This window comes from Oncorhynchus mykiss, chromosome 15, assembly GCF_057628025.1.
Source record: "Oncorhynchus mykiss isolate SJ-2025 chromosome 15, ASM5762802v1, whole genome shotgun sequence".
In the NCBI taxonomy this organism is placed as follows: Eukaryota; Metazoa; Chordata; class Actinopteri; order Salmoniformes; family Salmonidae; genus Oncorhynchus; species Oncorhynchus mykiss.
In genome coordinates this window covers 79,118,973-79,134,866 of record NC_143036.1, presented here as the reverse complement: position 1 = coordinate 79,134,866, position 15,894 = coordinate 79,118,973, and the positions used below count along the sequence as shown (strand labels likewise).

At 48.2% G+C, this 15,894-nt stretch overlaps 1 protein-coding gene across 26 annotated transcripts in view; it reads left to right on the top strand.

The window, feature by feature from the left end:
- The window catches only part of LOC118938861 (glutamate receptor-interacting protein 1), a 722,511-nt gene that overhangs the window by 672,061 nt on the left and 34,556 nt on the right, over positions 1-15,894 (top strand). For all 26 annotated transcript variants that reach the window (XM_090201312.1, XM_090201307.1, XM_090201305.1 and 23 more), the window contains one exon: positions 9,111-9,180. In XM_090201312.1, the coding sequence (XP_090057438.1) occupies positions 9,111-9,180 (70 nt within the window). The remainder of the gene's footprint in view (positions 1-9,110; positions 9,181-15,894) is intronic.

The following is a 15,894-nucleotide window of genomic DNA, read 5'->3' as shown; positions in this document are numbered from 1 at the left end:
GGGGCTCTGCTGGTATCAAACTGACATTACTTTCCCAGCCACCTTGTAATAGAGTGGCTCTGCTGGTATCAAACTGACATTACTTTCCCAGCCAACTTGTAATAGAGTGGCTCTGCTGGTATCAAACTGACATTACTTCACCTTGTCATAGAGTGGCTCTGCTGGTATCAAACTGACATTACTTTCCCAGCCACCTTGTAATAGAGGGGCTCTGCTGGTATCAAACTGACATTACTTCACCTTGTAATAGAGGGGCTCTGCTGGTATCAAACTGACATTACTTCACCTTGTAATAGAGGGGCTCTGCTGGTATCAAACTGGCACACCATTTTTTCAATTATTTACTTTCCAAAAATATTGAACCTTTATTTAACTAGGCAAGTCAGTTAAGAACAAATTCTTATTTACAATGACGGCCTGCCCCGGTCAAACCCGAACGACGCTGGGCGTACCCTCAGTCAGGCTGACGGTTTCTCCAGACGATATATACTGCTTACTTCCCCAATAGTTTCCCTGCAGCTTGTCCAGGTTCTCTCTAAGCCTCTATCTAAAACCTCCACTTGTTTCTAAAATCACAAGCTCTTTGAAAAGCAATAAAATCCCATTAACATTCATCGGGGCTCTGCAAGGGATTTGACCCCAAAAAAACGGAGTTCTGTGATTTTTATCAATGTGATTGTCCCTCTCGAAAGGAAAAGTTCAGCAGGAGAATCAGAGAGATTTTACTGGGTGTCTGTGAGAGGTACTGAAGGCAGCCGGAATCATAAAGACAGGATTTAAGAGGATCGACTGTTACTTCTGTAAGAAAGTCCATCATGCTGCCATATCAAAGGAGGACTGTGTTTCTCCAGAAGAGAAGACATCTCATGACGTGTCCTCTGTGTCTCTCCACATCTCATGCCAAACTAACACTCCCTCTGTCCCCGGTGCAGCGTCTGTCTCCGCAATTCGCTGTGTCTCGCCACAGGCTGGCGTGAGGCCAACTGGCTGTCTTCACCACTCCGTAAGAGAGAGAGGGAGAGAGAGGGAAAGAGAGAGAGAGATGGAGGAGGGAGAGAGAGAGAGAGATGGAGGAGGGAGAGATGGAGAGAGAGAGAGAGATGGAGGAGGGAGAGAGAGAGAGAGAGAGAGATGGTGGGAGAGAGAGAGGGAGATGGAGGGAGAGAGAGATGGAGGTGGGAGAGCGAGAGGGAGAGAGAGAGATGAAGGTGGGAGAGAGAGAGAGAGAGAGATGGGGGAGGGAGCGAAAGAGAGAGATGGAGGAGGGAGAGAGAGAGCGAGATGGAGGAGCGAGAGAGAGAGATGGAGGAGGGAGAGAGAGAGCGAGATGGAGGAGAGAGAGAGAGAGATGGAGGAGGGAAAGAGCGAGAGTGAGAGAGAGAGAGCGAGAGAAAGAGAGAGATGGGGGAGAGAGAGAGAGAGAGAGTTGGAGGGAGAGAGAGAGAGAGATGGTGGCAGAGAGAGAGAGAGAGAGATGGACGAGGGAGAGAGAGAGAGAGTGAGAGATGGGGGAGGGAGCGAAAGAGAGAGATGGAAGAGAGAGAGAGAGATGGAGGAGGGAGAGAGAGAGATGGGGGAGGGAGAGAGAGATAAAAGGGAAATGGAGGAAGGAGACTGAGGATGCTCTGCTGAGTTATTGTCTGTGATACAGAGAGAACACGGAAACAGCATCCTGCGAACCGAACCACGCTCTGAGGATCTACAAAGGCTCTCTGAAGGCTCGACAACTCTCTCCGGGGTGTCAGCTTCTTTATGTGACATTTGTTTTGCTGGAACTCTGGGTGTGCGCCCCAAATGACACCCTACTCCCAGTATAGGGGACCGGAGACCAGAGGGTCAAAAGGAGTTAACTAAATAGGGGATAGGACACAGCCTGGAGCTGTCATGGCTTCTCTAAGAGTTGTACTGCTGTGTCTGTATCTCTGTGTAGCTGATAGTTGATATATTAAAGGAGCCTGTAAAGGCTAGCTGGGCTCTGCAGCTCTCTACACATCCTGTCTTGTTGAACTCCTCTTTACTTGGACATTGGCCAGATTATAGTCTCTATAGAGGCAAGGAGGTCAGAGATAAGACTGTTTTTAAAGCCTTGTGTTTAGACATTATTTTTTGTCAGAGCAGTAGAAATGCAGCACAGATTCAAAATTAACTTCATATTTATTTATTTTGAAACATTCAGTTATGCACACAAACAATATTAAGGACAATCTGAACACATCTATCATGTCCTATTCCTATTTTGTGCTTGATATGATGCCAGAAGTGGGATGGTGTGAACTCCCAGTGATGCCATTTGGCCTCAGTGCTTCTACGGTGTAGACATACCAGTGGTACACTGAAGACACCTGCTGGTCTGGAGGGCTGGTGGCTGGTTCCTGTAGGACTGGAAGGCTGGTGGATGGTTCCTGTAGGACTGGAGGGCTGGTGGCTGGTTCCTGTAGGACTGGAAGGCTGGTGGCTGGTTCCTGGAGGACTAGAGGGCTGGCGGCTGGTTCCTGGAGGACTGGAGGGCTGGTGGCTGGTTCCTGGATGGCTGGTGGCTGGTTCCTGGAGGGCTGGTGGCTGGTTCCTGGAGGACTGGAGGCCTGGTGGCTGATTACTGGAGGGCTGGTGGCTAGTTCCTGGAGGACTGGAGGGCTGATGGCTGGTTCCTCCAGGGCTGGAGGGCTGATGGCTGGTTCCTGGAGGGCTGGAGGGCTGGTGGCTGGTTCCTGCAGGGCTGGAGGGCTGATGGCTGGTTCCTGGAGGGCTGGTGGCTGGTGGCTGGCTCCTTCAGGTTTGGAGGGCTGGTGGCTGGTTCCTGGAGGCCTGGTGGCTGGTTCCTGGAGGACTGGAGGGCTGGTGGCTGGTTCCTGCAGGACTGCAGGGCTGGAGGGCTGGTGGCTGGTGGCTGGTTCCTGCAGGACTGGAGGGCTGGTGGCTGGTTCCTGGAGGACTGGAGGGCTGATGGCTGGTTCCTTCAGGGCTGGAGGGCTGATGGCTGGTTCCTGGAGGGCTGGTGGCTGGTTCCTGCAGGGCTGGAGGGCTGGTGGCTGGTTCCTGCAGAACTGCAGGGCTGGTGGCTGGTTCCTGCAGGACTGCAGGGCTGGTGGCTGGTTCCTCCAAGACAGGAGGGCTGGTGGCTGGTTCCTGCAAGACAGGAGGGCTGGTGGCTGGCTCCTTCAGGTTTGGAGGGCTGGTGGCTGGTTCCTGGAGGCCTGGTGGCTGGTTCCTGGAGGACTGGAGGGCTGGTGGCTGGTTCCTGCAGGACTGCAGGGCTGGAGGGCTGGTGGCTGGTGGCTGGTTCCTGCAGGACTGGAGGGCTGGTGGCTGGTTCCTGGAGGACTGGAGGGCTGATGGCTGGTTCCTTCAGGGCTGGAGGGCTGATGGCTGTTCCTGGAGGGCTGGAGGGCTGGTGGCTGGTTCCTGGAGGGCTGATGGCTGGTTCTTTCAGGGCTGGAGGGCTGATGGCTGGTTCCTGGAGGGCTGGAGGGCTGGTGGCTGGTTCCTGCAGGACTGGAGGGCTGATGGCTGGTTCCTGGAGGGCTGGAGGGCTGGTGGCTGGTTCCTGCAGGACTGCAGGGCTGGTGGCTGGTGGCTGGTTCCTGCAAGACAGGTGGGCTGGTGGCTGGTTCCTGGAGGACTGGAGGTCTGGTGGCTGATGGCTGGTTCATGCAGGGCTGGTGGCTGGCTGCTTCAGGGCTGGATTGCTGGTGGCTGATTCCTGCAGGGCTGGAGGACTGGTTCCTGGAGGGCTGGTGGCTGGCTACTTCAGGGCTGATGGCTGGTTCCTGGAGGGCTGGAGGGCTGGTGGCTGGTTCCTGGTGGGCTGGTGGCTGATTCCTGGAGGGCTGGAGGGCTGGTGGCTGGTTCCTGTAGGGTTGGTTCTTGGAGGGCTGGTGGCTGGTTTCTGCAAGACAGGAGGGCTGGTGGCTGGTTCCCGGAGGGCTAGTGGCTGGTTCCCTCAGGGCTGGAGGGCTGGAGGGCTGGTGGCTGGCTCCTGCAGGGCTGGTGGCTGGTTCCTGCAGGGCTGGAGGGCTTGGTGGCTGGTTCCTGCAAGGCTGGAGGGCTGGTGGCAGGTTCCTGCAGGGCTGGTGGCTGGTTCCTTCAGGGCTGGAGGGCTTGTGGCTGGTTCCTTCTGGGCTGGAGGGCTGGTGGCTGTTTCCTTCAGTGCAGGTGGCTGGTTCCTTCAGGGCTGGTGGCTGGCTCCTGGAGTGCTGGTGGCTGTTTCCTTCAGTGCTGGTGGCTGATTCCTTCAGGGCTGGTGGCTGGCTCCTGGAGGGCTGTAGGGCTGGTGGCTGGTTCCTGCCAGACTAGAGGGCTGGAGGCTGGTTCCTGCAAGACAGGAGGGCTGGTGCCTGGTTCCTGCAGTACTGGAGGGCTGGTGGCTGGTTCCTGTAGGGTTGTAGGGCTGGTTGCTGGTTCCTGTAGGGTTGGAGGGCTGGTGGCTGGTTCCTGTAGGACTGTAGGGCTGGTGGCTGGTTCCTGCCAGACTAGAGGGCTGGTGGCTGGTTCCTGCAGGACTGGAGGGCTGGTGGCTGGCTCCTTCAGGGCTGGTGGCTGGCTCCTTCAGGACTGCAGGGGAATAGGGTGTCGTTTGGGATGCAGACCTACTAGTATTTGCTGAGATTTAATTGGCAGATAGACCAGTGACTCAATGATGGCTAACAGTACCCTGAGGAAATTTCCTCTCTCTCTGCGTGTGTGTGTGTGTGTGTGTGTGTGTGTGTGTGTGTGTGTGTGTGTGTGTGTGTGTGTTTTCTCTCTGTTTGGTCCAACCACCACCACCGGAACCCATTGTTTCCTGTAGGCTCAAGGCTGAGGAAAGGGGTCTAATTCTAAGTCAGCCAACCAACTCTCCACCGGGAGGAAAGACATTTCTGCCATGCAGCCATAGAAATATAATTAATTCTGTAGCCATAGAAATATAATTCATTCTGTAACCATAGAAATATAATTCATTCTGTAGCCATAGAAATATAATTCATTCTGTAGCCATAGAAATATAATTCATTCTGTAACCATAGAAATATAATTCATTCTGTAGCCATAGAAATATAATTCATTCTGTAACCATAGAAATATAATTCATTCTGTAACCATAGAAATATAATTAATTCTGTAGCCATAGAAATATAATTCATTCTGTAGCCATAGAAATATAATTCATTCTACAGCCATAGAAATATAATTAATTCTGTAACCATAGAAATATAATTCATTCTGTAGCCATAGAAATATAATTCATTCTCCAGCCATAGAAATATAATTCATTCTGTAACCATAGAAATATAATTCATTCTACAGCCATAGAAATATAATTCATTCTGTAGCCATAGAACTATAATTCATTCTGTAGCCATATAAATATAATTCATTCTACAGCCATAGAAATATAATTCATTCTCCAGCCATAGAAATATAATTAATTCTGTAGCCATAGATATATAATTCATTCTCCAGCCATAGAAATATAATTCATTCTGTAGCCATAGATATATAATTCATTCTCCAGCCATAGAAATATAATTCATTCTGTAGCCATAGAAATATAATTCATTCTGTAACCATAGAAATATAATTCATTCTCCAGCCATAGAAATATAATTCATTCTGTAGCCATACAAATATAATTCATTCTGTAACCATAGAAATATAATTAATTCTCCAGCCATAGAAATATAATTCATTCTGTAGCCATATAAATATAATTCATTCTGTAACCATAGAAATATAACTCATTCTACAGCCATAGAAATATAATTCATTCTGTAACCATAGAAATATAATTCATTCTGTAACCATAGAAATATAATTCATTCTCCAGCCATAGAAATATAATTCATTCTGTAGCCATAGAAATATTATTCATTCTGTAGCCATAGAAATATAATTCATTCTGTAACCATAGAAATATAATTAATTCTGTAGCCATAGAAATATAATTCATTCTGTAGCCATAGAAATATAATTAATTCTGTAGCCATACAAATATAATTCATTCTGTAGCCATATAAATATAATTCATTCTGTAACCATAGAAATATAATTCATTCTGTAGCCATAGAAATATAATTCATTCTGTAGCCATAGAAATATAATTCATTCTGTAACCATAGAAATATAATTCATTCTGTAACCATAGAAATATAATTCATTCTCCAGCCATAGAAATATAATTCATTCTGTAACCATAGAAATATAATTAATTCTCCAGCCATAGAAATATAATTCATTCTGTAGCCATAGAAATATAATTCATTCTGTAACCATAGAAATATAATTCATTCTTCAGCCATAGAAATATAATTCATTCTGTAGCCATAGAAATATAATTCATTCTGTAGCCATAGAAATATAATTCATTCTGTAGCCATAGAAATACAATTCATTCTTCAGCCATAGAAATATAATTCATTCTGTAGCCATAGAAATATAATTAATTCTGTAACCATAGAAATATAATTAATTCTGTAGCCATAGAAATATTATTCATTCTGTAGCCATAGAAATATAATTCATTCTGTAGCCATAGAAATATAATTCATTCTGTAGCCATAGAAATATAATTAATTCTGTAGTCATAGAAATACAATTCATTCTTCAGCCTTGCCTGCAGGATTTTCCACCACTGGCCCCACCCCCTCACCTTTACCTCCCTGCTCGCTCATTGGACAAGTAACCATCTTACTCTAGTGTTCTGTAGGTGGCCCCTCCCCTCACCTTTACCTCCCTGCTCGCTCATTGGACAAGTAACCATCTTACTCTAGTGTTCTGTAGGTAGCCCCTCCCCTCACCTTTACCTCCCTGCTCGCTCATTGGACCAGTAACCGTCTTACTCTAGTGCCTCCAGTTAAAATAGTGGACTCCCTGCAGAACGCCTCTATCCCCTCCACTGTTAACCCCTTCAACAGCGCTGACGTCTCCACATCACACCAAGCAGTCCCTGGATTCCACACATTAACATTCACAACACACCCGGGCCACAGAGATGTGTCTCTTTCATAGCAGGCAGAAAATACATCTCTCCTGTCTCTCCTCTGACATATAGACAGACACAGGAAGCACCTGCAGAATTACAATAGGACTGAGTTGGCAATTTGACAGGTCAGGTAAAGAGCTGCAGTAACGACAGGCAGCACTGTGGTTTTGTCAGCTGAGATGAGGAGGTAATGTGTGGTTGTTTATGGACTGAAGTGGACTGAAACTGTTGAGCAGACTACAATATAGAGTGAAGTACAGGAGAGGGGAGGGGAGGGAAGGAGAAGGGAGGAGAGGAGAAGGGAGGGGAGGGAAGGAGAAGGGAGGGGAGGGAAGGAGAAGGGAGGAGAGGAGAAGGGAGGGGAGGGAAGGAGAAGGGATGGGAGGGAAGGAGAAGGGATGAGAGGAGAAGGGAGGGAAGGAGAAGGGAGGATAGGAGAAGGGAGGGGAGGGGAGGGAAGGAGAGGGGAGGGGAGGGGAGGAGAAGGGAGGGAAGGAGAAGGGAGGGGAGGGGAGGGAAGGAGAAGGGGAGGGGAGGAGAAGGGAGTGGAGGAGATGGGAGGGGAGGGGAGGAGAATGGAGGGGAGGGGAGGGAAGGGAAGGAGAAGGGGAGGGGAGGAGAAGGGAGTGGAGGAGATGGGAGGGGAGGGGAGGAGAATGGAGGGGAGGGGAGGGAAGGGAAGGAGAAGGGAGGGGAGGAGAAGGAGGGGAGGAGAGGGGAGGGAAAGAGGAGAGGAGAGGGGAAAGAGAGCAGAAGGGAGGGAATATAATGGGGAGTGGAGTACGTGGGAAGAGAGGAGAGGAAAGGAGAAGAGGGGAGGGAAAGGAGAAGAGGGGAGGGAAAGCAGAGGGAAAGAGAGGGGAAGGAGAGCAGAGGGAAAGAGAGGGGAAGGAGAGCAGAGGGGAAGGAGAGCAGAGGGGAAGAGATGGGAAGGAGAGCAGAGGGAAAGAGAGGGGAAGGAGAGCAGAGGGGAAGAGATGGGAGGGAGGGGAGTATAAGGGAGGGAAGGAGAGGAGTAGGACTAAAGGGAATATTATGGGTTGGAGAAGAGGGGAGGGAAGTTGTTTACTCAAAACAGATACCCTTCCTCCCTTCCTGTAAGGCACTCAGCCCAACCATACTTTGGGCTGATACACTTTTCATCAACTTTAAAGGCTGCATTTACACAGGCAGACAAATTCTGAGATTTTTTTCCCACTAATTGCTCTTTTGACCAATCACATCAGATCTCTATTTCAGAGCTGATCTGAAAAAAAATATCAGAATTGGGTTGCCTGTGTAAATGCAACCAAAGAAATGAATGAGACGCCATTTTCACAAGTTGGTTTTGTTAATGATATAAGCCTGTGGTTTTGTTAATGGTATAAGCCTGTGGTTTTGTTAATGATGTAAGCCTGTGGTTTTGATAATGGTATAAGCCTGTGGTTTTGATAATGGTATAAGCCTGTGGTTTTGTTAATGGTATTAGCCTGTGGTTTTGTTAATGATTTAAGCCTGTGGTTTTGTTAATGGTATAAGCCTGTGGTTTTGTTAATGATTTAAGCCTGTGGTTTTGTTAATGGTATAAGCCTGTGGTTTTGTTAATGGTATAAGCCTGTGGTTTTGTTAATGGTATAAGCCTGTGGTTTTGTTAATGGTATAAGCCTGTGGTTTTGTTAATGATTTAAGCCTGTGGTTTTGTTAATGGTATAAGCCTGTGGTTTTGTTAATGATATAAGCCTGTGGTTTTGTTAATGATTCAAGCCTGTGGTTTTGTTAATGGTATAAGCCTGTGGTTTTGTTAATGATGTAAGCCTGTGGTTTTGATAATGGTATAAGCCTGTGGTTTTGATAATGGTATAAGCCTGTGGTTTTGTTAATGGTATAAGCCTGTGGTTTTGTTAATGGTATAAGCCTGTGGTTTTGTTAATGGTATAAGCCTGTGGTTTTGTTAATGGTATAAGCCTGTGGTTTTGTTAATGGTATAAGCCTGTGGTTTTGTTAATGGTATAAGCCTGTGGTTTTGTTAATGGTATAAGCCTGTGGTTTTGTTAATGGTATAAGCCTGTGGTTTTGTTAATGGTATAAGCCTGTGGTTTTGTTAATGGTATAAGCCTGTGGTTTTGTTGCTCTCTCTCTCTCATACGCCCATCCTTTCTTCCTCTGCTCCTAGCTCCATCCAGTAGGAAACCTGGGGACGCTCTCATCATCTCCGACATCAAGAAGGGCAGCGTGGCTCACAGGTAAATACACCAATCAACCAATCAAACTGGTCACAGGTAAATACATCAATCAACCAATCAAACTGCTCACAGGTAAATACACCAATCAACCAATCAAACTGCTCACAGGTAAATACACCAATCAACCAATCAAACTGCTCACTGGTAAATACACCAATCAACCAATCAAACTGCTCACAGGTAAATACATCAATCAACCAATCAAACTGGTCACAGGTAAATACATCAATCAACCAATCAAACTGCTCACAGGTAAATACATCAATCAACCAATCAAACTGCTCACAGGTAAATACATCAATCAACCAATCAAACTGCTCACTGGTAAATACACCAATCAACCAATCAAACTGCTCACAGGTAAATACATCAATCAACCAATCAAACTGCTCACAGGTAAATACACCAATCAACCAATCAAACTGCTCACAGGTAAATACACCAATCAACCAATCAAACTGCTCACAGGTAAATACATCAATCAACCAATCAAACTGCTCACTGGTAAATACATCAATCAACCAATCAAACTGCTCACTGGTAAATACATCAATCAACCAATCAAACTATTGTCTCAGTGTTGCTCTGCACACCACTCCACTAAACTACACTATGAATGTTGCTCTGCCCACCACTCCACTAAACTACACTATGAATGTTACTCTGCCCACAACTCCACTAAACTACACTATGAATGTTGCTCTGCACACCACACCACTAAACTACACTATGAATGTTGCTCTGCACACCACTCCACTAAACTACACTATGAATGTTGCTCTGCACACCACTCCACTAAACTACACTATGAATATTGCTCTGCACACCACTCCACTAAACTACACTATGAATGTTGCTCTGCACACCACTCCACTAAACTACACTATGAATATTGCTCTTTCCACCACTCCACTAAACTACACTATGAATGTTGCTCTGCACACCACTCCACTAAACTACACTATGAATATTGCTCTTTCCACCACTCCACTAAACTACACTATGAATGTTGCTCTTTCCACCACTCCACTAAACTACACTATGAATGTTGCTCTGCACACCACTCCACTAAACTACACTATGAATGTTGCTCTCCACACCACACCACTAAACTACACTATGAATGTTGCTCTGCACACCACTCCACTAAACTACACTGTGAATGTTGCTCTGCACACCACACCACTAAACTACACTATGAATGTTGCTCTGCACACCACTCCACTAAACTACACTATGAATGTTGCTCTGCACACCACTCCACTAAACTACACTATGAATGTTGCTCTGCACACCACTCCACTAAACTACACTATGAATGTTGCTCTGCACACCACTCCACTAAACTACACTATGAATGTTGCTCTGCACACCACACCACTAAACTACACTATGGCTGAGCCACATAGAAATATATGTATTTCTGCAGTATAGTATATTGTGTTTGATGCAGTGGATATTAATCAGTGGTTTATGACCAGGCTCTGTGGTCACTCAGCTCTGGGCTGGAAGGGGGATGGGACCCTGCATGAGCTCATCTGCATACTTCCAATTCTCTAGATCAATGCAGATAATGTATTGTTCAGTGGCCAGGCTCCGTGTTCCGATGTTCAGTGGCCAGGCTCCGTGTTCCGATGTTCAGTGGCCAGGCTCCCTGCTCCCTGTTCCGATGTTCAGTGGCCAGGCTCCGTGTTCCGATGTTCAGTGGCCAGGCTCCCTGCTCCCTGTTCCGATGTTCAGTGGCCAGGCTCCCTGCTCCGTGTTCTGATGTTCAGTGGCCAGGCTCTGTGTTCCGATGTTCAGTGACCAGGCTCCGTGTTCCGATGTTCAGTGACCAGGCTCCGTGTTCCGATGTTCAGTGACCAGGCTCCGTGTTCCGATGTTCAGTGGCCAGGCTCCGTGTTCCGATGTTCAGTGACCAGGCTCCGTGTTCTGATGTTCAGTGACCAGGCTCCGTGTTCCGATGTTCAGTGACCAGGCTTCGTGTTCCGATGTTCAGTGGCCAGGCTCCGTGTTCCGATGTTCAGTGACCAGGCTCCGTGTTCCGATGTTCAGTGACCAGGCTCCGTGTTCCGATGTTCAGTGGCCAGGCTCCGTGTTCCGATGTTCAGTGACCAGGCTCCGTGTTCCGATGTTCAGTGACCAGGCTCCGTGTTCCGATGTTCAGTGGCCAGGCTCCGTGTTCCGATGTTCAGTGACCAGGCTCCGTGTTCCGATGTTCAGTGGCCAGGCTCCGTGTTTTCTTATGTTCAGTGGCCAGGCTCCGTGTTCTGATGTTCAGTGACCAGGCTCCCTGCTCCGTGTTCCGATGTTCAGTGGCCAGGCTCCGTGTTCCGATGTTCAGTGGCCAGGCTCCCTGCTCCGTGTTCCGATGTTCAGTGGCCAGGCTCCGTGTTTTCTTATGTTCAGTGGCCAGGCTCCGTGTTCTGATGTTCAGTGACCAGGCTCCCTGCTCCGTGTTCCGATGTTCAGTGGCCAGGCTCCGTGTTCCGATGTTCAGTGGCCAGGCTCCCTGCTCCGTGTTTTCTTATGTTCAGTGACCAGGCTCCGTGTTCTGATGTTCAGTGACCAGGCTCTGTGTTCCGATGTTCAGTGGCCAGGCTCCGTGTTCTGATGTTCAGTGACCAGGCTCCATGTTCTGATGTTCAGTGACCAGGCTCTGTGTTCCGATGTTCAGTGGCCAGGCTCCGTGTTCTGATGTTCAGTGACCAGGCTCTGTGTTCCGATGTTCAGTGGCCAGGCTCCGTGTTCCGATGTTCAGTGGCCAGGCTCCGTGTTCTGATGTTCAGTGACCAGGCTCCGTGTTCCCATGTTCAGTGGCCAGGCTCTGTGTTCCGATGTTCAGTGGCCAGGCTCCGTGTTCCGATGTTCAGTGGCCAGGCTCCGTGTTCTGATGTTCAGTGGCCAGGCTCCGTGTTCCCATGTTCAGTGGCCAGGCTCCGTGTTCTGATGTTCAGTGGCCAGGCTCCGTGTTCCGATGTTCAGTGACCAGGCTCCGTGTTCCGATGTTCAGAGGCCAGGCTCCGTGTTCTGATGTTCAGTGGCCAGGCTCCGTGTTCCGATGTTCAGTGACCAGGCTCCGTGTTCCGATGTTCAGAGGCCAGGCTCCGTGTTCCGATGTTCAGTGGCCAGGCTCCGTGTTCCGATGGTCAGTGGCCAGGCTCCGTGTTCCGATGGTCAGTGGCCAGGCTCCGTGTTCCGATGGTCAGTGGCCAGGCTCCGTGTTCCGATGGTCAGTGGCCAGGCTCCGTGTTCCGATGTTCAGTGGCCAGGCTCCGTGTTCCGATGGTCAGTGGCCAGGCTCCGTGTTCCGATGGTCAGTGGCCAGGCTCCGTGTTCCGATGGTCAGTGGCCAGGCTCCGTGTTCCGATGTTCAGTTGCCAGGCTCCCTGCTCCGATGTTCAGTTGCCAGGCTCCCTGCTCCGATGTTCAGTGGCCAGGCTCCCTGCTCTGAGGTACGACCCCCAGGGGGCCATTACCCCACATAATAAAAACACCATGAGACGTCACACACACAATCGTTAGGACACGTTAGGACACACGTATAAACTGTGATTGAATCTCTCAACTGAAGTGGGCCAGCTTGACGAGTCGCTAGCTAACTAACGGATGTTGTCATCTCATTGTGGGAGGCTGCGGACAAGGTTCTTCAATTAAATCCCCCAAAGTGGAAACGGCTGTTCACGACTTTACACAGAGAGAGGGAATTCTCAGCTGGGGGGGCGGGGGGGGGTAGAGGGATAGAGGGATAGAGGGGTAAAGGGGTAGCAGTAGCTACAAGTTGTGTGGAGCACACAAATACACACACACACACACACACACAAATACACACACACACACACACACACACACACATACACACGCACACACACACACATATGCACACAGACACACGCACACACACATACAGACACACACACACACACACACATATATACACACACACACGCACACGCACACACACACACACACACACACACACACACACACACACACACACACACACACACACACACACACACACACACACACACACACAACCTACAGACAGAGATGTAGTTTTAAACCCCTCCTCCTTCTGCAGTAACTGGGCTGGGTGTTCTCTGTGTTTACATCCAGACCCGTTACCAAGGCGACGCTGCATTCTGTTTACCACCAGGGCTCTAACTAATTAACCCACATTCTGTCTCTGCCCTCGTTTTGCCAGGCCTTACGCAACCAACACATATGTTTACCTTGGCTGGGGCCCAATTGGCACCTATTCCCTACGGGCCCTGGTCAAAACTAGTACACTATATAGAGAATAGGGTTCCATTTGGGATACAGATCTGGTAATTATGCTGAGAGGAAGATGAGAGGAATTGGGTTATGCACTAATCAGTGATTATGATTCTCTCCCCAAAGCAACCTGTCCTGTTCTATCTAGGTATTAGTTACCCCTGTCAAGGAGTCAGAGCTATCTAGGTATTAGTTACCCCTGTCAAGGAGACAGAAGAGAGGCACCCTGTCCTGTTATATCTAGGTATTAGTTACCCCTGTCAAGGAGAGAGGAGAGGCACCCTGTCCTGTTATATCTAGGTATTAGTTACCCCTGTCAAGGAGACAGAGGAGAGGCAACCAGTCCTGTTCTATCTAGGTATTAGTTACCCCTGTCAAGGAGAGAGAGGAGAGGCACCCTGTCCTGTTATATCTAGGTATTAGTTACCCCTGTCAAGGAGAGAGGAGAGGCACCCAGTCCTGTTATATCTAGGTATTAGTTACCCCTGTCAAGGAGACAGAGGAGAGGCACCCTGTCCTGTTATATCTAGGTATTAGTTACCCCTGTCAAGGAGACAGAGGAGAGGCACCCCGTCCTGTTCTATCTAGGTATTAGTTACCCCTGTCAAGGAGACAGAGGGAAAGGCACCCAGTCCTGTTATATCTAGGTATTAGTTACCCCTGTCAAGGAGACAGAGCTATCTAGGTATTAGTTACCCCTGTCAAGGAGACAGAGCTATCTAGGTATTAGTTACCCCTGTCAAGGAGACAGAGCTATCTAGGTATTAGTTACCCCTGTCAAGGAGACAGAGCTATCTAGGTATTAGTTACCCCTGTCAAGGAGACAGAGGAGAGGCACCCAGTCCTGTTATATCTAGGTATTAGTTACCCCTGTCAAGGAGACAGAGGGAAAGGCACCCAGTCCTGTTATATCTAGGTATTAGTTACCCCTGTCAAGGAGTCAGAGGAGAGGCACCCAGTCCTGTTCTATCTAGGTATTAGTTACCCCTGTCAAGGAGACAGAGGGAAAGGCACCCAGTCCTGTTCTATCTAGGTATTAGTTACCCCTGTCAAGGAGACAGAGGGACAGAGGGAAAGGCACCCAGTCCTGTTATATCTAGGTATTAGTTACCCCTGTCAAGGAGACAGAGGGAAAGGCACCCAGTCCTGTTCTATCTAGGTATTAGTTACCCCTGTCAAGGAGACAGAGGGACAGAGGGAAAGGCACCCAGTCCTGTTATATCTAGGTATTAGTTACCCCTGTCAAGGAGTCAGAGGAGAGGCACCCAGTCCTGTTCTATCTAGGTATTAGTTACCCCTGTCAAGGAGACAGAGGGAAAGGCACCCAGTCCTGTTCTATCTAGGTATTAGTTACCCCTGTCAAGGAGACAGAGGGACAGAGGGAAAGGCACCCAGTCCTGTTATATCTAGGTATTAGTTACCCCTGTCAAGGAGACAGAGGGAAAGGCACCCAGTCCTGTTATATCTAGGTATTAGTTACCCCTGTCAAGGAGACAGAGGGACAGAGGGAAAGGCACTGGGGATTTATGATGTGATTCTAGTTTATATTCTGCTGCTCTATTAGAGGAGGTACGTTAATAAACCTGTTCCTATGCTCTTGTACTAGGGTATTTACCGTAACGATGACCTGGCTTTCAGGTAAATTGGGCAGGTGTTATCCCTTATACCTTTTAGGATTTAGTCATTTTGGACATTAGTAAAAAAAAATATATAAAAAAAAAACAACAGAGATTATTGGTCATTTTAATAATGAGTTTTTTCCTCTGGATTACATTGGAATATCAAATGTTCCAGAATGAAGAATGAGGACAACTGAACAGTATTGTGTATTTTGCCTCTGTGTTGTCATGGTGAAGGGAGGGATGGGAGCAAACTGATGACTGCTTGTTCTGCATTCCAAATGGCACCCTATTCCCTATGTAGTGCACTATGTTCCCTGTTAACAGGTCTCTGTGAGTCTCATTTCATCAGCTTGTCTCTGTCAGGACTCCTGTTAACAGGTCTCTGTGAGTCTCATTTCAGCAGCTTGTCTCTGTCAGGACTCCTGTTAAAAGGTCTCTGTGAGTCTCATTTCATCAGCTTGTCTCTGTCAGGACTCCTGTTAACAGGTCTCTGTGAGTCTCATTTCATCAGCTTGTCTCTGTCAGGACTCCTGTTAACAGGTCTCTGTGAGTCTCATTTCATCAGCTTGTCTCTGTCAGGACTCCTGTTAACAGGTCTCTGTGAGTCTCATTTCATCAGCTTGTCTCTGTCAGGACTCCAGTTAACAGGTCTCTGTGAGTCTCATTTCATCAGCTTGTCTCTGTCAGGACTCCAGTTAACAGGTCTCTGTGAGTCTCATTTCATCAGCTTGTCTCTGTCAGGACTCCTGTTAACAGGTCTCTGTGAGTCTCATTTCAGCAGCTTGTCTCTGTCAGGACTCCTGTTAAAAGGTCT